The 24,938-nt window shown below is 40.8% G+C and overlaps 1 protein-coding gene across 1 annotated transcript in view; it reads left to right on the top strand.

Moving 5' to 3' along the window:
• The window catches only part of LOC122808559 (cytochrome P450 2D20-like), a 264,003-nt gene that overhangs the window by 137,672 nt on the left and 101,393 nt on the right, over window positions 1–24,938 (top strand). The window contains exon 4 of the mRNA XM_044079514.1: window positions 9,118–9,259. Within this exon, the coding sequence (XP_043935449.1) occupies window positions 9,118–9,259 (142 nt within the window). The remainder of the gene's footprint in view (window positions 1–9,117; window positions 9,260–24,938) is intronic.

Here is a 24,938-nt window from a genome sequence, read left to right as displayed (position 1 = left end):
TTGGTGAGTTACTTTTGGGGTCTTTCCAGTTGCTGCAGGTGTCGGGTAAGGTGCATCCCAAATGGGGCATTGTATTCAATTATGGGCCGGATGAGTGATGAGTAAAGGGGCACAATTACCTCCCTTGATCTAGATGTGAATCCTTTCATGATAATGTGGGCTATATCGAAGGTCTTTCTAACCACTTTGGCAACATGGTTGTCAAAGGAGAGATTACTATCAACTTGGGTTCCCAGGTCCCTAATTACGTCCTCCGTACTTAATGGATTACCGCCTATGTGGTAATTTATGGGCACTTTGCTTTTTCCAAAGGGGATGACTATAAACTTTTTGGCGTTTAGCTTCAGGCAATGGCTTTGGCACCAGTTATCCATCCATCTCTGTGAGACCCTTTTGGAGGATGCTTGTGTCAGCTGGAGAGTCAATTATGGCACCCAGTTTGCAGTCATCTGCGAACTTGGTCAGCCATAGTCCTCCCGTGTTGGCCTGTACCTCAGTAAAATATATACCGAACAAGAGCGGTCCCAGGACTGAGTCCTGTGGGACGCCACTTGTAACTGGTTTAGAGTCTGACATGGCTCCCGCAATTCTGACCATGTGGGTTCTGTCCTTGAGCCAGTTTGCAACCCATCTTATGACATAGGGGTTGATATTTAAGCTGGAGAGCTTATTTATGATGCCTGAGTGGGGTATGGTGTCGAAGGCTTTTGCGAGGTCCAGGCAGGCTGTGTGGACTAACTTCCCATCATCTATGGCCTTGGTGACTGTTTCGAAGAAGTTGACCAGGTTCAAGAGGCAGGATCTGCCCTTAACAAAGCCGAATTGGGTGGGATCTAGCATCTGTAGGTCCCCAATGTCTTTGTTTATGAGTTCCATGATGATCCGCTCCATAGCTTTGCAGACCAGGCTAGTCAGGCTTATGGGGCAATAGTTTCCAGGGTCCATTGAGGCACCACCTTTGTGGAGTGGGACCACTGTTGCTGTACGCCATTCCTTGGGTACATATCCTGTAGTAAGGCTGAGATTGAACAGTGACTTTATATGAGGTTCAAGCTCTTCTTGGAGCTCGTGAAGGACGCAGCCCAGGACACCGTCCGGTCCCATTGATGCTGTGCTTTTTGCTTTGGAGAGGGCAGCTCTCACCTGAGCATCTGAGATGCCAGGGAGGCAACTCTCTGCTGGGATAGATATTTGCTCGTTTTTGGGGGGGGGGGGAGTTTGCACTGAACCTGTCCGCCAGGATGTTGGCAATGTCTGTGGGTTCAGTGTATTTTTTGTCATTTTGGACTAACTCCGAACATATCTGGGAGTTGCCACCCAGGTTCCTAACATAACTAAAGAAGGCCTTATGATTATCTTTAGTGTCCTGTGCAATTTTTCTCTTGAAGCTGGCCTTGGATGATTTTATGAGGGACCGTAGTTTTTTGCTAGTACTGATCAGTGATGCCTTCCTTTTTAGGGATTTTGCTCTATCCTGTAGTAGCTTCCTCCTTTTGTTGTATAGTTTATTTATGGCTGGGGTCCACCAGACAGGACGCCTGCATTTGTAGGATTTGGTCTTGGTTTAATTTGGGATTGCATGATCCATGCATTCCTGAAGGTGTCCATAGAATGCATTTATAAAGGATTCTGCAGTTTGGGCCATAGTTTCCACTGGCCCAGGGGCTTTGAATGATTTCACCTCAGTTTTGAGAAGTGTGAAATTAGCTTTTGAGAAGTTTTTCACTGTGGTTTTCTGGGCTGGTGGTGGGGTCGGGATGTGGATGTCCAGAGAGATTAATTTATGGTCCGATCTTATCAATGAGGGGTATACCTCTGGTGTGGAGCATAGATTCCCCATGTTTGTGATGATCAAGTCCAGTATGTTTTCCCCTCTTGTGGGAGTGGTGAATAGTTGTTCCACAGCATTTGAGTTTATAAATTCTAGGAACCTTTGGGCTAGGGTGTTTGGGCTTGAGTAGTGCTCCCAGTCTATGTTTGCGTAGTTGAAGTCATCCAATATAAAGCTGTTTGGAGCGACCTTCATATTCTCCAGTGTTTTCAGGAAAGCCGAGTGAGGTTCCTGAGTTTGGGATATATATATATATATATATATATATATATATATATATATATATGTATATGGGTCTTTTTTCGAAGAGCAGAAGTATGAACCCATTGCAGCAAAAGTGCACTTAACCGAAAGTGCACTTTCATGAAGAACGGTTCACCAAAGTGGACATAAAAAAAAAAAAACACTGCAAATACACTTTTGCAGGGGGGGGGGGCCCACCCTGCACCCTGCACCCTCATGTGGGGGGGCTGCATCCCCACACCCCCTTTATATATATACTAACTCCGAGATTGCAATACAGTGGGTAAATGGGTATATTTTCTTATCCCCACTGTGTCATGCTTCTGTGGTGCAGTGTTTTGTTTCTTTTATTTCTGGTTTGGTGAACTGGTGTTCACGAAAGTGTACTTTTGGTTAAGTGCACTTTTGCTGACATGGGTTAGTACTTCTGCTCTTCGAAAAAATGTGTTTTCTTTGAACAGAAGTAGACCCATATATACATATATGCATATATGTATACATATATGTATATGTATATTTTTCCCCAGATCACATACATCTACACACACCCCTGCCGAATCTCCCAAGTACAAGACCTGAAAAGTACTTTTCCAAAGTTAAGAAAACTTTTTTTATGGGGCCAGATAACATACCAGGCTACCAACTGGCTAGCAATAAACAGGACCTGTCAAGCTCTGGCCACCCACACACACATGCATACACAATTGTTTAAGTTCAGCCAGTTACCTCCCTGCATAAAGGTGGGGCATCAATGAAACCAGGTAATTATACACCATAAGTTTGAGCAGCCTCATGTGTAAGGTTGTGATGAGGATCATTATGAAATAATAAATGAGGACATAGAAAATGTGACAGCCCTTGACCCAACCCAGTTTGTTTTTGTCAAGCAAAGATCCTATCTGCTTAACCTGTTAGACTTTTTTGAAAAGGATACTGAAATGATAGCTGATAAGGAACAACAGTACACACTGCATTGCTGGACCTTGCAAAAACATTCAACACCATCTTGCACCTAGGTATTGTTGATAAACTCTACCAGCTAAATGTTAATCCATATGTAAGTCATTGAATTGCAAATTGACACACAACTAGAACCCAGAAAATTAAGCTGTTTTACCTCCTCCAGAAGACCTGTCACAAGTAACTCAAGGTTCAGCCTCTTAGGACAATCATTGAGTATAATGCCCACTTTGGTATTTGCCCATCCAAACACTTAACACAACTTGAATAACCACAACACTTTCTCACCAAGAAAATCAAGGGCTTAAATCATAAAAGCTATGGTGATCATCTAAAAACGTGTCCCTCTTCTTAGTATCAGGCTGCTGAAGGGCAATCTCTGCCTCACGTATACAGCCTCAACATACCCTGTCCTCTCATGTCTACTGCACATCCACAAGTCCAATGGTGTCAAAAACACCCACTCAAGAGATCTTACTCTCTTCTACAACACAATTAGAACACGTTGGGTGGACAGTTATGTATCACATAGAATACCACTTCTTTGGAGTTCTCTTCATGTCCTATAAAGCAAAGTACTTCTCTTAATCTATTAAGTGTAATCAGGATGAATGGATGGAAAACTGTCCTTATCCTTTATTGATAAGATTAATGAGTTAATGCTTTGCCTGTCTTTGGATTATTCATTCTATAATTGCAAAGGATAAAGAAAAAAATCTTCATGGGAATGCAGAGCTGGGCTTCTAAAGATTCTCACAGATCAATAGCCTTGCAAGTACGCATTGATGTTTTCAAATGTTTGGTCAAACACCCAGTTCAGTTTTTTTAGATGTCAGCATTAGTAAGAATAATGAAATGAGCACATTACAGCCAAAAATCTAAAGAAAACTCACCTTCAGCAAAACATTTTTACAGTTAAGAGTTGTCATCCAATGTACACCAAACAAAATATTAGGAAAGAACTGGCTACAATAGTGCCAGCATTAAGAATAGAAGATGCAGTGTTTAATAATGAATTCTAGACTTTTAAAGAAATATTTTAGAAAAAGAATATGACACAGCTGATATTTATTATATTTTCAAGGATTAAAAAGAAAAACAATAGGCACAAGATGTGCCTATGCTAACATACAGATCAAAAAGACTAAAGAGAGACTTAAGGGATGGATAAATATATCCTTTGGCTGTGAATTCTCAGTTTATAACCAAAACAAAAATATTTTTGTGACAACTAGAAAATATCACCTACTAAAGAAAAACTGCCACCACCTCCTCTCCACTGCTCTCCAATCCCTCCTCTTCTCTCCTTTTCCTTCCTCTCCTGTCCTTTCCTCTCCTGTACACTCCTCTACCCTCCTCTAATCACCTCTCTTCTCTCCTCTGTGCTCCTCTCCTCTCCAATCCTCTTCTGTCTTCATTCAGTAAATCTACTCAACCCACCTCAGCTTTCATCAGTTGGGCCCACCAGAGAGAGTAAGGACACTAGTGCAGCATTATACTGTGGCCAAGAAGTATGTACTAACCACCACTACCCCCTCCTCCCAAAGGAGCCTTATGAAATCCCCAATCCCTCATTCCCTTTAGGAAGTGCTTGTAGGATTCCACATGTACCACATGCTGATCAAACAGTACACCACCCAAAAGTGGCTTACCATGAGGCTGGGGGAGCCAACACTGGCCGCTCACTTCTATCCCAAATACCCATATCCTCCAGTGCCATTTGAAAACAATGAGCAGCTTCTTTAAAAGAATGATGCTGACTTTTTGGATGCCCTGGTTAATTTCGTTATCAATATTTCTAGTCGTTATGTTCACACGATCTACTAGGATACATGAATCCTGCTTTGATCAAGTTGTTCATCTTTTATGACAAGGAAGAAGCAAACTTTAGTGTCATTAGTGTTGTACATGTTTGTGATGTGTCACCCTTGACCTGGACAAACATTATGCAACCTACCAGATAGAGATCTTTCATAAGAAGGCAACATTTCTCTCCTGAAAAAATTATTCTGACATTAACCACTCAACAGCACTTTTTCATATAGTGCAGAAGCTACAGCACAGTTTGCATAACTACCTGACATCCTACTCATTTTTTTCTGCTAAGATTGTCACTACCACATCTGATTTTCCACAATCTTACCCCAAGGGTAGAACAACTGCCCCACCTCTCCTATTTCTTTATCTTGGATGGAGTTTGATATTCTTAATTATGATGAGCTCACTACTATTATCTTAAGTGTGCAACTGATGACACGCTGATTGGATTCATGTCTTTCATGGCTAGTGATGGCTAGTCTTGCCATTCTTGGACCAATGAGTCTTCATATCCTGGTTTCATCATGAGAGATATTTTGTTTTCCTTTGGCTTTGAAAGAGAACATGTCCATAACTACTTTCAAGAAACTATCCCTGGATCCTAATATCATTGACAACTACTGCCCAGTTTATCACCTTCCTTTTCTGGGGAGTTATTTAGAATGTTATCTGTAAACAACCTACAACTCATCTTATAGTCAGTGAGCTCATTGATCCCTTTCTATCAGATTTTCACACTTACAATGCTATGGAAACAGCTCTTGTGAGCGTTATTAGCAATTTTCATTTGGCTAGAGAGCAGTGGCACTATTCATTGATGGTACTCCTGGATCTATCAGCAGCAGCATTTGATACTGTGGACCATAGTATGTTGATAATAAGGCTTATAAACATATTATGGCATTTCTTCTGTGGTCCTGTTGTGTTTTGTTTCCTGCCTCTCTGATTGTTCTCAAAAGGTTTATTAAGGAATCTGTTAATTTTCCACATACCCTCTGGAGTATGGGTAGCACAAAGTTTATCTTAGTCCCTTTACTGTTCCTAATTTACATTTCTATTTGTTAAGGGATAGGGGTTTAGCATACCATACTATTACTGATAACATGTGAGCCTCCCTTTTCTTTCCACAGGATAATATGGTGTGTGTGTGTGTGTGTGTGTGTGTGTGTGTGTGTGTGTGTGTGTGTGTGTGTGTGTGTGTGTGTGTGTGCGCACGCATGTGTGTGTGTGTGTGTGTGTGTGTGTGTGTGTGTGTGTGTGTGTGTGTGTGTATGTGCGCGCGCACGCATTCAAAATTGGATGAAACTTAACTCCTCCTAAACTGCTAAGCATCATGTAAATTCACAAAACTGTGTTTTAGTGGAGCTTAGCAATGTGCAAACAGTAATAGCTGTTGACCATGTTTAAGTGGTGCTTAACAACAAGCAGCTTTTCCAATTGTAACAGTTTTATTTTTGAATTAAACCACTCTTTAGGTCACCTCACACATTTTCAAAGGAATACATGTAAAAAAAGGTATGACTGTTCAGGACTCGAATCCAGGACCTACTGCACTTTAGGCTTTGACTCAAACTACTTAGCTACTTGAATAGTGTAAAAAACAGTATACCTTCATATACACTACTAAGCAATCTGTTAGCAGTGCTAACTGAGGTCATGGCAGTTCATGCAACCTTAAAGGATTGTTATGCCCCTCCCTTACCCAATGTCATCATATATGGTGGCAACAAGCTTGCACCTGTTGATAAGGTGCATAATCCTCGTGTCATCTTAGATTATAGTTAAGCACTTCAGGACCAGATGTTGGCCATAATGAAATCTTAAACCTTAGGTAACTCAAGCTGACCTCTTGGTTTTTATTCTTATTCATACCCTGGTCTTCTCAAGGTTGGACCGTTGCAGTATCCTATACCTGGGACTTCCTAGCACTGAACTTTAATGACATACAGATGATATAGAAGTTTATTGCAAGGTTACTAAATGCTACTTATAACCTAGGTCCCTCTTACTTGAATTAGCTGTTGCTGCCCTACGTCCCTTCTTGGGGCTTGTACTCAGTCTCTCAGGGGCTGCTGACAGTTCCATATATGCATCTTGAAACTTCAGACTTCAGTTCATTTTCTTACCAAGTTTCATACTTATAGAATCTGTCACCATGGTGATTTCAGGATTACCCATCTCTAACTGGCTTCTGTAGGACACTTAAAGCCTTTGCCTTTGAAGTGTTTTTTTTTTTAACTGGGTGGGAGGACTACACTTCTCATATTGCCTTTATTTTTATCATCAGTTCATGTTGTTGTTCATTTGCTCATTAGTATATGATGGATTTTAGACTGACTTGATGTTAATGGTGTTTTGGGATAAAATACCTGAATAAAATGAAAGACGAAATTGAAGTTACGTTCATTTTGTTTGAATGCATATAAAGAAAATTTGGGATGTTATTGGAACAGTCCAGACAAAGCTTCATTTATTGATTTATCAAGTGAGTTATTATATTATTATATTAGATATCAGGGAGAACACTCTGAAATGGAAACCTTGATTTTGTTGATTATCTTTGGGAAATATGCATCACTAGATGTGCTATGTACTCAGTGGTTATCTAGATGTTCACTCATATTAGTACACCAGTTGGCTGTTTTTACATTGTAAGAAATTAAACTAAACCAAATGAATTTTTGATAGATGCTCTTGTGAAAAATGAGGTAGTGGTCATTGAGGAACTGAGGGAGGATACAGATTCAGCCCCTTGCAATGCCTGCTTTCAATACTCTACCACTCAAGGAAATATAACTTTCATTGCAGCTTCAACCTAATTTAATTAGTTGCAATTTAGCCAGGTGTACATAATTCCACTTATTTTTTTTCTGGAAAAGTTCAGACACCTATCCAGACAAACAGCCAACATCTTTGTGCATGTTGTGTGCTCCCTAATTTAGGTAGGGTGTGCCCCCCTCTGCCACTGTGTACCGTAACTGTTCCTCTCCCCCTCTTCCCCAGTACTGTTCCTTCAATTCTCAGTACACTGTTAAAGTTAAAAATGTGCAGTGCTGTCCTGTTCTGCACTAGTTAAAATGACACAACATGTACAAGCACTTGTAGTAGATGTCTTGCTCTGGGTCTGAATCACATGACTGTCAGAATGTCACCTGCCTGTTTATGATATAACTCCCAGCAGTGCATGTGTGACACTGAATTCAGCAGTAGGTTAATTCTAAAATACTCAGAACTCTCATAGAATAAAAGAAGAGTATAAAAGCTGTTAGTGAAGTGCTACATGGCAGCAAATGATTAATTACTTACTGTTGTCAGTGTTCATCTTCATAAGCCCGTTGGAGTAAATGTGTTCAAGGCCAGGTAAAAGAGGATGACATCAGGATGATGGAAACGCTATTACATCTGACAAAAGTGTGAATTGATCTCTATTAGAAAATAGTAGTAGTTATATTAAGTATGACAACAGAAACTGTTCACAAGTCATTTTACAGCAAATGCGGAGATCTGCCTGTTCATATTTTCATTAGCATGGTATAACTGAAAGTTAAGTTTGAAAGTCACTTAGTAATGGAAAAGTGCTTTGGGTGTTTTGATTGTTGAGTGATAGAACTGGTCTGTATATAGAGATTGCCACATTGTTGGGGTACCCCTTTCCAATGTGGCATAGTGACCTCAAAAGCTGATTTAAATGAAGGTGCATAGGGGTGCAGTCTCCTGGATAGAAATGTGAGTAGCTTAAATACATTTTGTTAATTAGTTTACTGGGGTTATGGATCTAAAAAATTATAACTGCATATTCATTCTTTGAGAGTTGTGCAATTGCATTTTGATGCTGGCTTTGATGCTGTTTCTACTTTCAGGATTTTATCACTGACTTGACTTCTGGAGTCAACTGGTGAATAAAACATTCACCTGTTTAACCTTGTATGTTACATTACAAAAGAGTGAAAGGAGCTCCAGACCACGAAGAACACCAAACCCAATAGTTCTTTCCTTAACGCAATTTTATTAAATGCACAAGTAACAGCAGCGTTTTCGCTACAGACACAATGTAGCTTCTTCAGAGGATTTTAAAAACACACAAGAAATGTACTCCTTTTATACAGGAGTTACAAATTACCAAATTGAAAAACCACTTAATAACATCAATTACTGGTGCAATTACACATTAAAAGGGCTACCCACATACTAAATACTAAAACATAAAATAGTTATACAAATACAAAAGAGTAACAAAATTGCTTTGTGCTCTCCTTTTTCTACAGGGTACCCGGGTGATGGCAGATTTGAACTCTGTTCTTCGTGATGAGACTCAGTGGAAGTTCCCCCATGAATTCAACCCTGCCAACTTTCTTAATGGCAATGGAGAGTTTGTGAAGCAAGAAGCATTTATGCCCTTTTCAACAGGTAACAGCACTGTATTACTGGCATCCATGCTGCATACATCGTATGTCAATAGAATTTGGAATTGTCTGTCTGGCAGGCTCACAGTTTCCACTTATTTTTCTATACCTAAACTTCCAGCACTTGTTCATTTACTGTCTTTACTTACACTCCTATCAATTCTTGACAGCACCTAGTGTGACCATATTTTAATTTTAGAGACAAGTTGTTATAAAACAATTGGTGTAACATGATCTGATTCAGAATTTCATATAGTTGTGTACTAGGAACACAAAATGAGGTTGGCAATGTGATGTAGCACTTAATGTTACTGCCTCATCGAACTTTGTTATCTGGTTCATTTTCTGGCGGGATGCCTTTTGCATGGAGTCTGCACTTTCTTCCTCTCTCAGCATAGAATTTCTCCAGTGGCTGAAGTTTCCTCCTACAGTCTAAAGATATGTTGCTAGGTGACTTAGCAGTGCACTAAATTACAGACAGATATACACACTGACACAACTTATTCATTTATCTTTACTCACACTTAACTTCAGTCATCTTCTGTGTGTGTGTGTGTGTGTGTGTGTGTGTGTGTGTGTGTGTGTGTGTGTGTGTGTGTGTGTGTTAAATCCAGGACTGATTCTAATGTTTGTAGGAATGGGCTCAAGCTTTCCATATCTCCGAAAAGGATAAATTATCTGTTGAAAAATAAATAATAAATGGATGGGTAAAAGAATATTCTAGTAGATAAAACTACACAATGACTGTGGTCTGTGAAGTTCTGAAGTAAGTAATATGCACCTTATTGTGTGATGCTATGATTTGGTTCAGTGTCTGTAAGTAACAGACACTTTGTTGCATGAAGCAATTACTGTAAGTAATATTCACCTTATTGCATGATGCTATGACATGGTGGTGGTGTAACTCTGCAGAACATTAAAGTCTCAGCAGCACCATCCTCACACAATAACAAAGTGCAAAGGGTACAGCTTTTTTTTCTTCCCTTCTCCCCATGATCTAGCCTGATGGCTCCTCTGCCTACACCTTATTAGCCCATTTGTTTAATAGAATTGGAGCTGGGTATTCCCAGATGGAGAAACAGCCTTACAGTTCACTTATTTATGTATGGGAACCTCAAACTTCCTTCAGATTCCCAGTGAGCAATGGGTTGGATGGAGCAGGCCAACTTGTTGTTTCTGATGGAGGACCTACTCTTTCCCCATGGGAGCACCCTCCCAGCAGTTCCTTCAAGCCCATGATCACTGTCTCCCAAGGGGAAGCATAGCTTTGTGTGCCATTTGTGCTTCAACTTTCCTGGTAATTAACACACTATGACAACTTAGGCTTTGATGGCTCAGATTCTGCATGTAGTTCTCCCATTAGGTGCAATCCTTGTGGTAAGGCCCCTATCTCCCCCATGATGAGTGATCTGTCTGGCTTTATCCCTCTACGCCATTGAGATGGCTGAAATTCAAGGCACTATGACACAGCAGAATTTAAATGATTATTTTACTTGGTTATAGTTACTATGTATCCAATTTAAAAAGAAAGGAGATGCAAAGCATTGTGGCCAGCTGTATGGCCTAACTATAAGGTGTACAACATAGGATGTACTGTAAGTAACTGCATAAACTACAAAATCAAGATTCTTATTAAACTTGACTCCAGAGAGTTTGGCTTGTAAATCCTGTATATTGAGTCTAGTAGATGTCTTTAAAAGGGTCACAGAAGCAGTAGATGGTGATCATGGGGTCCACATGTGGTATCATGACACCATTCCCAATGCAGGCATCATACAGAAGCTAAATGCATTAAATTTCATTTATATGTGTAACATGAATAGCAAACCAGGTGAAAGACAAAATCTAAACTGTGTAAGTTAAAGGTGGCTCTTCAGAAAGTATGACCAGTGATGTCCATCAGGGGTTGGTGGTTAGAACTCTCCTTTTTGCCATTTATTTCTCTGATTGCCAAGTTCAACATCTACCTCTCCAAAGGATCTTGTGGGTCCAGCAGCAGTGACAACATGTAGTATACTGGTGGTCTAGGGTTCATGCCCCAAATGAAAGCTAATATTATCCTAAAAGGGCATTATCAGGGGAATGCCATTGTATTTTGGTGTGTGTGTGTGTGTGTGTGTGTGTGTGTGTGTGTGTGTGTGTGTGTGTGTGTGTGTGTGTGTGTGTGTGTGTGTGTGTGTGTGTGTGTGTGTCTATTTGTGTAAGATGTGATCAATATATCAACAAGGAAGACTATAATTCCACCATACCTCTCAACTGTCCATATTTTCACAGAATGTGCAGTCTTTTGCCATGTATTTTTGGTCTGTTCCTCACAAAATTTGTGGTTCCCTTGCAAATCAATGAGGACTGAATTCACTAAATAATGATAGGCATTTTAGTTTCAGACTTTAAATTCTTCAGAAAATGCATGGTCACACAAAACCTTTTACTCTAGCAACTTTTTAAATTTATACAAGACATATTTAAAGTTTGTCCCCATGTCCGAGCCTTTGTCTCTATTATTTTTTGGCTTTGTCCAGATTTCTTGTGCTAGAGAGTTGAAAGGTATGAATTTCACCAATGTATATATAATCTTGTGCTTTTTGTTGCATTCTTGTATCAATATCTTTGTGCTGGCTGGGATGTAGCACATGGTATATAAACCACTGTGTCTCATTTTCTGGATACTAATGAATTTCATTACTATACATCTAACATTTCTTTATTGATTTTTGTAGTAAAATGTCTCACTTTCTGAGTGTAAATGCACCCATATAACTGTCTTAACATTTTTTTTTATTTCTGTCATCATGGGAGTGTGAGGGATTTGTTGAATTACAGCAAGAGACAGTTCTCATGGACTGTGTGGAATATGAAAAATTGTAACAGCAGAAAGTGCTCTGGAAGAGTAAGGCTTTTTAGAGTGACAGCCATGAAAGTGAGAATTATATACAATAATAGGGACAGGAAGCATCCTGGTTATGTGAAAATTTAGTATGGTGGTAACATCATAGAGTACCCTGGGAGTGTAAAGATGATACAGAATGGTAGGAACAGGAAGCATCCCGAGTATGTGAGGATTTAGTACAGTGGCAACATCACACAGTACCCTGGGAGTGTGAGTATTATATAGAATGGTAGGGGCAGGAATCATCCTTGGTATGTAAGGATGTAGTATGATGGTAACATCCCATAGTACCCAGGGAATGTGAGTAGTATATAGAATGGTAGGTGCAGGAAATATCGTGGGTATGTGAGCATTTAGTATGGTGGTGACATCAGAGAGTACCTGGAAATGTGAGGATTATATAGAATGGTAGGTGCAGAAAGCATCCTGGGTATGTGGAGATTTAGTATGGTGGTAACATCAGAGTGTTCTCTGGAAGTGTGAGTAGAATATGGAATTCTAGGGGCAGGCAGCATCTTGGGTATGCGAGCATTTAGTGTGGTGGTAACATCAGAGAATACCCTGAGTATGAGATTTATATAAACTGGTAATGGCAATAATGGCCCTGGGTATGTGAGTAATTAGTTTGATGGTAACATCAGAGAGTACCCTGGGAGTGTGAGGATTATATGGGAAAGAGTAGTAGAAGCTAGGTTAAGAAGGGAGGTGATGACTAGTGATCAGCAGTATGGTTTCATGCCAGGAAAGAGCACTACAGATGCAATGTCTGCTCAGAGTGTTATTGGAGAAATACAGAGAAGGTCAGAAGGAGTTGCATTGTGTCTTTGTAGACTTGGAGAAAGCATATGACAGGGTGCCTAGAGAAGAGTTGTGGTATTGTATGAGGAAGTCGGGAGTGGCAGAAAAGTATGTAAGAGTGGTACAGGATATGTACGAGGGTAGTGTGGCAGTCGTGAGGACTGCAGTGGGAGTGACAGATCCATTTAAGGTGGAGGTGGGATTACATCAAGGATCAGCTCTGAGTCCTTTCTTATTTGCAGTGGTGATGGACAGGTTGACAGATGAGATCAGACAGGAGGCCCCGTGAACTATGATGTTTGCAGATGACATTGTGATCTGTAGTGAGAGTAGGAATCAGGTTGAGGAGACTCTGGAGAGGTGGAGATATGCTCTAGAGAGCAGAAGAATGAAGGTCAGCTGGGCTAAGACAGAATATATGTGTGTAAATGAGAGGGAGGGTAGAGGAATGGTGAGGATGCAGGGAGTAGAGTTGGTAAAGGTGAACGAATTTAAGTACTTGGGATCAACAGTTCAGAGTAATGGTGAATGTGGAAGAGGTGAAGAAGAGAGTACAGGCAGGGTGGAATGGGTGGAGAAGAGTGTCAGGAATGATTTGTGACAGACGGGTACCAGTAAGAGTGAAAGGGAAGGTCTACAAGAGGGTAGTGAGACCAGCTATGTTATATGGGTTGGAGACAGTGGCATTGACAAAAAGGCAGGAGTCAGAGCTGGATGTGGCAGAATTAAAGATGTTAAGATTTGCACTCGGTGTGACTAGGATGGATAGGATTAGGAATCAGTAAATTAGAGGGTCAGCTCATGTTGGACAGTTTGGAGACAAAGCAAGAGAGACGAGATTGCGTTGGTTTGGACATGTGCTGAGGAGGGATGATGGGTATATTGGGAGAAGGATGCTAAGGATGGAGCTGCCATGTAAGAGGAAAAGAGGAAGGCCTAAGAAAAGGTTTATGGACGTGGTGAGAGAGGACATGCAGGCGGTTGGTGTGACACAGCAAGATGCAGAGGATAGGAAGAAATGGAAAGAGATGATCCGCTGTGGTGACCCCTAACGGGAAAAGCCGAAAGATGATGATGGTAGGGGCAGGAAGCATCCTTGGTATGTTAGTTTTTAATATGGTGGTAACATCAGAGAGTACCCTGGGAATGTGAGAATTATATAGAATGGAAGGAACAGAGGGTGTTTAGGAGTGTAAGACTTTTGTAGAATGGTAAAAGGATGAAGTACCCTGAGAGTATAGAGATTGTGTACAAAGGTAACAAATGAGATTACCCTAACAGAGTGAGGGTTCTGTAGAATTGCAACAGCATAAATTACCTTGGGAATGTAAGGCTTTTGTATAATGGTAAGGTCAGAGAGTGTCTAGGGAATAAAATAATTTTTTAGAGTAGTGGAAACAGGAAATGCCTAAATAGTATGAAACATTACATTATTTCTAGCACCTTCTCAATTCCTATCATTTGTTCATTTTCTTCCCACTCCTATGATGTCGTCACATTCTCTGGACTGCAGCCTTCCTTTTTCAGATTTGGGAAATAAGCAATACAGTATCTCTGCATTAGGCTGTACCTAAATTGTCTACAACTGTTTCATTTGTACACTGTCTTGCTGACTAAATTCTGCTACTCACCTTAAGGAGATAATGCTTCATCCTGGTCTCTCCTCAGTACACCTGAACATCCATCCTCAAGATCCTACCATCCCCAATGAATATTCATTGTTCATCCATACTTTATTTAGAACTTCACAAATATTCTTAAGGATTAAATACAATCAATGTAGGCTCCATGTAGAGCCTCCATAGAATGTACCAGTGTACACGGCCATGGTTCCCCCCTGGCGGCATGCCATGCATATTAATCATGGCGAGCTGCCAAGGGAGATCACAGTAACAGGGATATTGAATCCATGTAAGTAGTAGTGGAGAGGTTGTCCCACACTAGTGCATTTTCGAGGAAATACCTGGACAAATGTAACTTACAGGATAAGATTCCTTGTAACATACCCTGTTAGTGTAGAAATATATGTGAATGTTAGTATATGTTTATAATGTTTTATTTATTTATTTATTTTTATTTAATGCTTGTTTGTGCCACTCAGCATGGAGTGCAGCAGTGCCAAGCAGTGCTTACATTTACACAGCTGACACCTGCCAGACATCTAAAAATAGTAACCAGATGGGATGAATTATTTCTTTAATTTTTTTTTAAACCCATCTGGACAGTGTGGAGTGCAGCAGTGCTGAGCTGCACTTACACTTACACAGGTGACATTTGCCAGATGGCTCAAAATAGAAACCAGATGTAATTAAATAATTGTTTATGTCTACTTTTTTATTCTATTTTTTTTATCAGTGGCCATTTGGGCAATGCAGCTTGGTGCTTAGCACTGCTAACAGGTTACTTAGTAGTGTATATGAAGGTATACTGTTTTTTACACTATTCAAGAACCTAAGTAGTTTGAGTCACAGCCTAAAGTGTGGTAGGTCCTGGATTCGAGTCCTGAGCAGTCATACCTTTTTTACATGTATTCCTGTGAAAATATGTGAAGTGACCTAAAGAGTGGTTTAATTAAAAAATAAAATCATTGCATTTGGAAAAGCTGCATGGTGTTAAGCACCACTTAAACACAGTCAACAGATATTACTGTTTGAGCATTGCTAAGCTCCACTAAAACACATTTTTGTGAGTTTACATGATGCTTAGATGGTTTGCATAATGCTAAGCAACACAGCATTTTTTTTGAATGTTACAGTATGATGTGTAAGGGCAGGAAAGCAACCTATATTAAAGCCAGTATGCGGGAATTCTGCAGCATTCATTGGAGTCTCAGTAACCTGCTGGTATGCCTGGCATTGCTGGTGAGGGAGCACACTTTTGGGTGCAGAGGCAGAATGTTCAGGAATCTAGAGTGTTTTTTGGACTCCTGGTTCAACACTATGAACCCCGGCTGTTGCGGGTGATTACCAGGGCTCGGAATGTAAATCTAAATCCTGGGATCACACCAATGAGCAGTGTCATCACCACTATGATGACTTGAAGTGAAGGAAGAGGGGAACCTTGGACACCTGGGCCCAAGAGGCTAAAGTTGAGCATGCCCCACAGATATGTAAGTATGATTCATACTTCTTTACTAATATACAAGCTGAATCCATGCAAAACTGGTATGCATAATGGTTTGCTTCACTTCCCACAGCTGTATCTGAATGGGCTCACAATGTCCAGTCTCATGCTGGACGCCTGGCCAGCATATGCCGTGAGTGTGGTAAGTATAGAAAATTTCTGATAACTGTAGTGCAATAACCAATAAATAATAACAGTACCAATAAACAATAAGGTGTAAAGCAGGATTGTGCTTTGATAACTAATGTGTGCAAATAACTGCTGTAGGGCTGTATTCACTGCATGTCTGTACTAATGTGACTCCAGTCAACTATAAAGTTAAATCAATAAAGAATGCAGTAGTAATTGCCTGATAAATGTATTGCACAAACCACAGTATGGCTCAGAGCTGCTGCAGGCCATTTTGAAGCACATAATGTTTTCTATTCCCCCCAGTCCAGGAACAACGTATATAGGTAAGGTAGCCCATGTTCTGGGCAGATATCAAGTGCATAAGTGACACATTTTAAGGAACAATATCAATAATGTTTACAGTAGGATTGTGCTTTGTTAAGTAAAGTGTTCAAATAACTGCAGTAGGACTGTGTTCACTGCATGTCTGTTCTAATGTGATGGCAGTTAACTGTAAATTTACATTAATAAAGAATCTAGTGGTAATTGCTTGACAAATTTAAGACTGTCTGCAGGCCAGTTTGAGTCACATAATGGTTTATATTCCCCCCACTCCAGGAGCAACGTATATGGGTAAGTTAGCCCGTGTTCTGGGCAGATATCACATGTATAAGTGACACATTATAGTTATTTCACCATCTACTCTAAAGAAAACATTCAAATTAGTCCAACCACACACACTAAACTGCTAGGTGTAGAAATAGACAATAACCTGATGTTTGACATCCACATAGCACAAACCATCAAGAAAGTTAATAAAATACTTGGACTCCTCTACAGGAACAAACAATTTATGACTATTCATACCACAGCAATGATTGCAAGGACTCATCTTCTATCCACCCTCCTCTATGCCTCTTCCATCTTAACTAATCTCTGCCAAGCCAATCTAAATAAAATGGAATCTTGCTACAACAAGATTGCTAAGTTTGCTACTGAAGCCTCATATAGGTCCTACCACTGTCTATCCCTTAAGCAGTTCAACTGGCTTGAGTTGCCTCATATACTTCTACTCAATCAACTCTCTATAGCACACAGACTGTACTGCCTTCCCGAGAAAATCTAGCACTTCGGCATCTAATTCAGCCTCACATTCTCTCTAGAGCCTTAAGATCTAGTAATCAGAACCTCATAACTGTCATCCAACATAGAAATGATGCCGGTAAATCCCTCTTTGCCAGCACCATTCCTAAAACCTGAAACACACTACCAAGCCAAGTAACTTCTGCCACCTCCTTTATTCATTTCAAAAATCTCCTGAAAACCCACTATTTAAGTGACTGGCTATGTTCATGCCACTCATCAGGCTAACCCAAACTAAAAGAATGTTTCTGTGTACAGCTATGTATAAACCATTCCCCTGAAAACTTGTGAACCCATTGATATTTACTTGACAAAACGTATAACTGTAAAAATAATGCAAATGCTGTTTTAAGTGTATTATGTACCTCAATAATTGTCTACTATAAGAATTGTTAATCTCTAACATATTGTGTATGTTTGCTGTAAGTATGCTCTGTTTTTTCTCTTCTCTCATGTACTGTATTGTATTGTGGAGCTTTACTCCCCAGGCCTCCACTGAAAGTGGACATGTGTCCAGTTGGACTTTCCCGGTAAACAAATGTAAAATAAAAGTAAATAAAGAATACATGAATAATGTTTATTTATCACTGAATGACTGCTTCATCCACTATTTGCCCATCCAATGCATTTCAAATGCAATATCTGCTGTGCAATGATGGTAGTCATAGGCCTATAGACAGGAACACAGTTGAAATAGCCCAACAGCAGCACTATAAAGTGCATAGAGTGTCAGGTCATGCATCATTGTGCATTCACAGAGGATTTTAACTTAGGTAATGCAAGGACACCTACTAATATCGCAGTGCAGCATACAATATTTTCATAATGATATTACAGATTAGCACAGCTGCACAGCTAACATACACAGATGGAGGTCCTGCTAGCAGCAAGGACTGCCAGAACACACTTTCCAAATGATCACCATAATGTAACTCATGGCTTGGCAGTTGCCCACATGGTTGACATAATGGTATAGTTATCCCTATGTTGTTCAAGGACACAATGAACATGTTGCATATTACTCTGTTAATGATACCTTTGGCTAACATACTTACCTTAAACTCATACCTCAAAATCCTGTGGGATGGGTGCCCTCACTCAGGCTCTGGCTGTACACCAGAGCTGCCAGTGGTCTCACCTTTACTCATAACTGCTGCTGTCCTCCACAGTCTGCAGCCTGTCTCACTATGCTTTCTGCCTGCAACAGTTGCATCAGCTGCATGTAGGCCACACATAAATGTGCATCCTCCCTGTGTGTATTTCTACCCAGCATTTCCTCCCTGTCTTATGAGAAAGGGGATCAGTTCTACATTGAGAACTTATATCCCTTGAAATAGCTGCAGGGGATTGCTTGATTACACTGCAAAGCATCTGTGTATGTGTCAGTTAGCATTACTCCACCACAGATTGGTTCAGCGGCAATCACCTGGTAATGAGGTGCACCTTATAATGTAAACTTCCTAGCTAGGGGACCATTGTGTTACTTTGTATGAACTCGTTGGCACAAGACACACACACACACACACACACACACACATATATATATATATATATATATATATATATATATATATATATGTATACCTATATCTTGGCATTTTTCCAAAGAGGTATATTACACACCAGCAGGTATGTAATCATTTTATCACCAACACAATGCATATGGTGGAATATAGTTATGGGGACTGGGATCACATCAGTATGGCTGTTATAGAACTTTACTGGTAACATGTCATTATTCTCCACATGTGTTACATCTACAGAAGAACTACAATGCAACAAGCATAGATTGCTGTGTGTTAAATAGGGAGACAGGTTCACAGAGACAGGACATCACTAATTGTTTGGCACTGTTGGCTGTATATAATTTGGGGGTAGTTACTGCTATGGAGCACACTACATTGAACTCTTGTTTTGGATCTCTTATTATACATCCCTATCTGTCATGCCACAAACAAGAATATTTGACTATTCTTACTGCAACACTTGCGCTCAAAACCCTTGTATGTTGTGGGCATGGCTGTCAACTGTACATATGTTAGAAGATTGTCCAGAGTGTTGCTTCATATATTTTGTCCGTTATTCATATAATTGTGGTTTTCCAGCAAAGATGTTGCAAATTATTAAAGACTGCAGTTAGACAATGTTAAGCACATCTGATATGCAGACTGCATACCTTGCAGAAGTTTTGTGATCATGCACAACCTGTTATTCCAGCAACCATGTAAGTTTGTAACACCAGTGGACAGAAATTGTCACTATTTTATAGCCTTTGTCCCACTTTTATTTATGGCTTTGTCCAGATTTCTTCCTCTAAGAGGTTGACACATATGGTTGGGCACACATTTGAATGTTACATGTGTAATCAAACAGTGAATACTAATAGCTGTCCTATAAGGCTGTATCTGTAACTTCTGCACCCCCACGTATCTGATCCTGACATGTGTTCTCTTTTTGTTGTAGTTCAGCAATAATGTATAGGCATCAAAGAGCCCCTTTCACTGAGCCTGAGAATGACATAATTGTGGAAGCCCTGTGACAGCATTATGAGATCCCACTGCTAGGGGGAGGCCCAACAGACAGGAGCAGGTGGCATTGTGGGCCAACCTGGTCTGCAATGTAAATGTGGTTGGTCACCAGAGGAGGACATATGAGCAGGTGCGACACCATGTCACTGATATGATCCATGCCGTACACAGAAGAGCAGCAGACATGGCCAGGGATCATGGTGTCACTGGTGGAGGGCCTGCTGTAGAACAACCATTGTTGGCCACTAAGGAATTCCTGGCAAACCTAGGAACACACGACCATTCCCAGGCATCCATCACACAGTATATTGTGGATGTGGGTGCCACCGTTTCAATATCAGAGGAGCATCCAGGTATGCATAGTAGGATCATGACTGGAATACTGTAGCATTCAGTGTATCAGTGTGTACATAGTTTGAAGTGGGTGTCAGGTTTTATTTTGGGGGAAAAGAGGTTAGCTGTAGTTTCAGTCTCAGGCCAAATTGTGACGAGCATACCACTTTACATAGTAGCTACTGTAAATGTCAAATAATTTCACATATTCCCTGTTACAATGTTACACACAATGCTGTTTACATTACCTCTCCCTCAAATCTTTCTAGGGACACGGCCCTGCTCCTGGTAAGTGCAACGCTGTTTTGTTACACATGTATATTTAGTGAAATGTATATGTTAAAGTGTCTTTCCAGGCCTTATGGCTGGATTGATGTACTGTCTGCCTGACTGACAACTGTAGAGATAGATTGTGATTGTCCACTGTTTACACTCATACCTATGCCCTGTAGGTGTGTCTACAGTGATAGATTTGCAAGTATTGTCAGGATGGTATAGATTGCTAGATGTGTCAACTGTGCAAGGGTTTTTCAAAGTGTCCGCACTGGACATCTATTAGGTATTGATTGTGAGGTTCTTCTTTACAGAGCTTTTATTTACTGGTAAATACAGAATTGGGTTAGACTATAATATCCTCATGTCCTACTATTAGAGGCTTGGAGGTTAGACAAGTCCATGATACTAACAGCAGTGTATACAGCATAACATATATTGCAACACAGTAATGCATAGCATAGTAGTGACAGTATTAATGCAATTCTGTTTCCTTTTTTCATATGTGACCATGAGGGATGGTCTCTGTCCCCTTCACAACCTGATGTCGGAGTCTCTTCAGACTCTGATGATGATGGTGGCTAAAGTGAGGCATAGCTAGGGGTTGCAGGGTCTGAATTTGACATACAGGCTGACATCCCTCATCCACCCTCATTGTCACCGTACACAGCCAGTATGCCTATGCATACCCAGACCCCTCCAGCCACTGATATTGGACAGTCAGGGGGGTGGGGACATTAAACAGGAATGTGTGGCTACTGTGGCAACAGGGACTGATGACACTGGCCATAGCCAAACAGTTGGTAAGATTCCACCAAGGCAGACTGATAGGGGTGCTTGTAGGAGGGCTGCTGTCTTTTCACCACCTGTTGCAGGTGTCCCATCATGTGTCACTTGATGAATGTTTAGGGCCATCATGGAGGCATAAGCAAGTTCTAAAAGGTACTCCCACAGAATGCTCAGGGTTATGGATGTCTATACAATAGTTACAATAGCTGGAACACTCCACAAAGGATAGTGTTGTGCAACTCATGGCATTTACTGTTGGTCCATGGCTCTGACAGTAATTGTATATCTGTGTCAGCTCCCCCTGGATAACATTTGTATCAGTGTGGGATACAACAACAACTCCTAATTTGCAGTCATCAGCAAATTTAGTCAGCCACAGACCACTGACAGTGGCCACACCTGCAGAGAAGTTATTGCCTAAAAGGAGCAGTGTGAGGAATGATTTGTGAGGAAGTCCACCAGTGATTGGCCTCATTGTAGAGGGGGGGGGGGTCTCCTCATTGCTAATGTCATGGATCATGTCAGTCAGCCAGTTGGCTATCCACTGGCTGACATAGTAGTTCATACTTAACCACTTGGGTTTATCAAACATGAAATACCTTGTCAGGCCATGGTAGGTGGAGTAAATCATGTTTCTGTCATCCATAGATGTAGTAACCTTATCAAATAGGTCCACCAAGTGGGGTAGCCATGATCTAGGCATGAGTAAACCAAACTGTGTCTGGTCCAGTGTTTGTGGGAGTACTACATCTTTGTCGATCATCCAGCAGTATCTGTAGATGGTTTCCCTTTGTGCAGTCTTCACCACTGCTTTACTCCATTCATGAAGCATGATTCCTGTTTGCTGGCTACAGTGGAATAGTAAGTCCAGATGTCCTGAAAGGTCATGTGTGAAACTCCTACTGCAGTTATTTCCATCATGGTTTCCATGATAAATGTAACTCAAGGTGTTTGAGTTTGTACAGAGCACTGCCAAACACTGTAGGGGAAACTAATATGTGCACCCCGTAAACTTAAGGGTGGAGTATTTAGGCAGCTTTCTGGAGTTAGTCAGTAATGCCTCATTGCCTATTGAAAACATAGAATTACCTTGTGACAACTGCTGAAAAGTGGGGAGTAACATGAATTGCTGCTGCCTGGCTACTACTACTGCTGGTCACATCATGACATCACTCTGTTGGGATACAAAGCTCCTATCCTCTGTCTCTCACCGGAAACAAAACATTACCACCAAGCTCAATATATGAAGCAGGCCACAGCCTGTTTGTTGATGCACACACTTATCCAAGATGATGCAAGCATCTGTAGGCTTGTTGTAGGCTTCTCCATCTAGATGCCTTGATTAGCAACCCGACCAGTCATTTTCATTTTGCATGTATTATGACTTGGGTTCCAACCCTCGTAGGATTTCATTGGGTTCTTACCTGATGTTGATTAGGAGCACAGCTGTAGCATCACAATATAATATTGTATGTCAGGTGATATACATGTCTATGAGTGATGTGGCCAACTGCACAGTGGCAGTTGTCCATGTTAGGTGGTGGTATCACAGCAAGCCATGCAGCCTGCCCTTCAACAGCGTCATAGTGGTGATCTCCTCAACATGGATGCAAGGCCTACTGCAGAGGGGTGGCCACCTTTGGGCACTGTAGCCTTTCCCACCAAATGTCCTAGTTATGTAATACTGTATATATATATATATATATATATATATATATATATATATATATATATATATATATATATATATATATATATATATATATATATATATATATATATATATATATATATATATATATATATATATATGTGTTCCAGGAACACAACACTGTGTCCACATCATGTCACAACCCATCCATTTGATGTATGGCTATTTGACAGGCATTTTAGATGTGCAAGGCCAAAGTGCTAATTGCAATGTTGAACAAGTTTCCTGTGCATGTAAGCACATCCACATCTGCACTGCAAACATATGATACAAGTGTCAGTGAGTAGGTTGCCAGCATGCACACCTCACCTCCAACTCCACCCAAACCCACATCACACATATATACATATCAGAAGCTCTTTAACAGAAACAGACATGCCCAATATACCTCACAAACACATATGCAAACATGCTACATATAATACTACCTCTGCTGAACAGTACACATAATAGCTCAAGCACCACTGTATCACTGTTCAAACCCTTAAGGCAAAACAGTAGATCACACATATTACTCATATGAGATTACATCATGAGACACTTTGATGTCCCACTCAACAGGCTACATATGGGGAAAGTCACAGCCAGCTGTACGTGAGGTGCCCTTTTATGCCATATCACACATGCACTCACGTCTGTCAACACCAGGTACTTTCATGACTATGTTCCTGTATGTGTATATGGCTTGAGATGTACATCTCAGATGTATATGAAGAGAAAAGTGATTGAGCTCTGACTATGTGTCCCAGGCAGGTATGTCGTTGGCTTTCAGCTTCATTTTTCCCTCACCTGGAATGATGCCTACATGCAAAAAGAACATGGCTGATGTCAGCACTTGGCTTAGCATCTGGTTTCATTCGAAGGAGATCAACTATCTGCCACCCTGGTATGACATGATCAACTTACCTTGATGCTTTATCTGACATGGTCTTCATCTGCCACTCGTGCAGTTTTGGATAATGACCAAGGATCTCATCACCCCCATAGTGCCCGTTGTAGGTGTTGTCCCAGGGTCATAATTCTAATGTGAAAATCCCATCTACAAACAACTTCAAGGTTATGCTGCTACATGCTAGGAGTGTGAACACAAGACTCCTCTCAGCAGAAGCAGACCTCACCTTGGGAGATGCTTACATTTCTGCAGTCACAGACACCTGGATCAGGGCTGTGGAGCACAACGCTGCCATAGGAGTGTACAACTCCTTCCACAAGTGCAGACCTCAAACTCTTGGCATGCAAGGTAATGGGGTCAGTGTATAAATATTCATTATGGATGCGTACACATCCAGATTGGTGACATACTTTAATTTCCTGGAGACAACTCAGGAGGTATTGCCTTCTTGTAGGTACCTATTCAAGTACTTGCCAGTTACAGGAGCCCCTGCATGAATCAGGACAGTCACTCTGCTTATTTGCACCTACTTGAGTCAATCAATATACATTGAGACACCATTCTATTGGATGACATTAAGTAACCACCAACTGGGTATATTAGTCATGCTCAAACTCACTTGCACACATTTTCCTGACTTCATTAACCACAATGCCCTGGACCAGCTGGTTGGCAAGCCCACAAGGGGAGCCTCCATCCTAGATGGGGTGCTTATCAATATGGAGGACCACAGTAGCACCCTCACTGTGTGCCCCTCCCTGGTGAGATATGACAACTAATCGGTCTCATTCAATGTACTTATCACACATGACACCCCCCACCTTGCAGAAGATACAGCAATTAACTTCACCAAAGCAGATTATAACACTTTACAGAATGGTATCAATAGCTTCACTGCACCCCCCCCCCCCACCTCAGAAGGAAATATCCACTATGCTGAGCTGTACAGGTATGCTTTATATAAACACCTATGTAACTGCATTGAATTTGCTATACCTAATAGGTGCAACATAAGCTCATTATGGAAGACCAGACCTACCTGGTAGATGATTCTCATTAGCAGGCTTTACAATAAGAGAGAGATATTGCTCA

Source organism: Protopterus annectens, chromosome 8.part0 (genome assembly GCF_019279795.1).
Source record: "Protopterus annectens isolate FY-2018-M chromosome 8.part0, PAN1.0, whole genome shotgun sequence".
NCBI lineage: Eukaryota > Metazoa > Chordata > Ceratodontiformes > Protopteridae > Protopterus > Protopterus annectens.
Note: the sequence above shows the minus strand (reverse complement) of the source record. Positions and strands in the feature narration are given on the sequence as shown.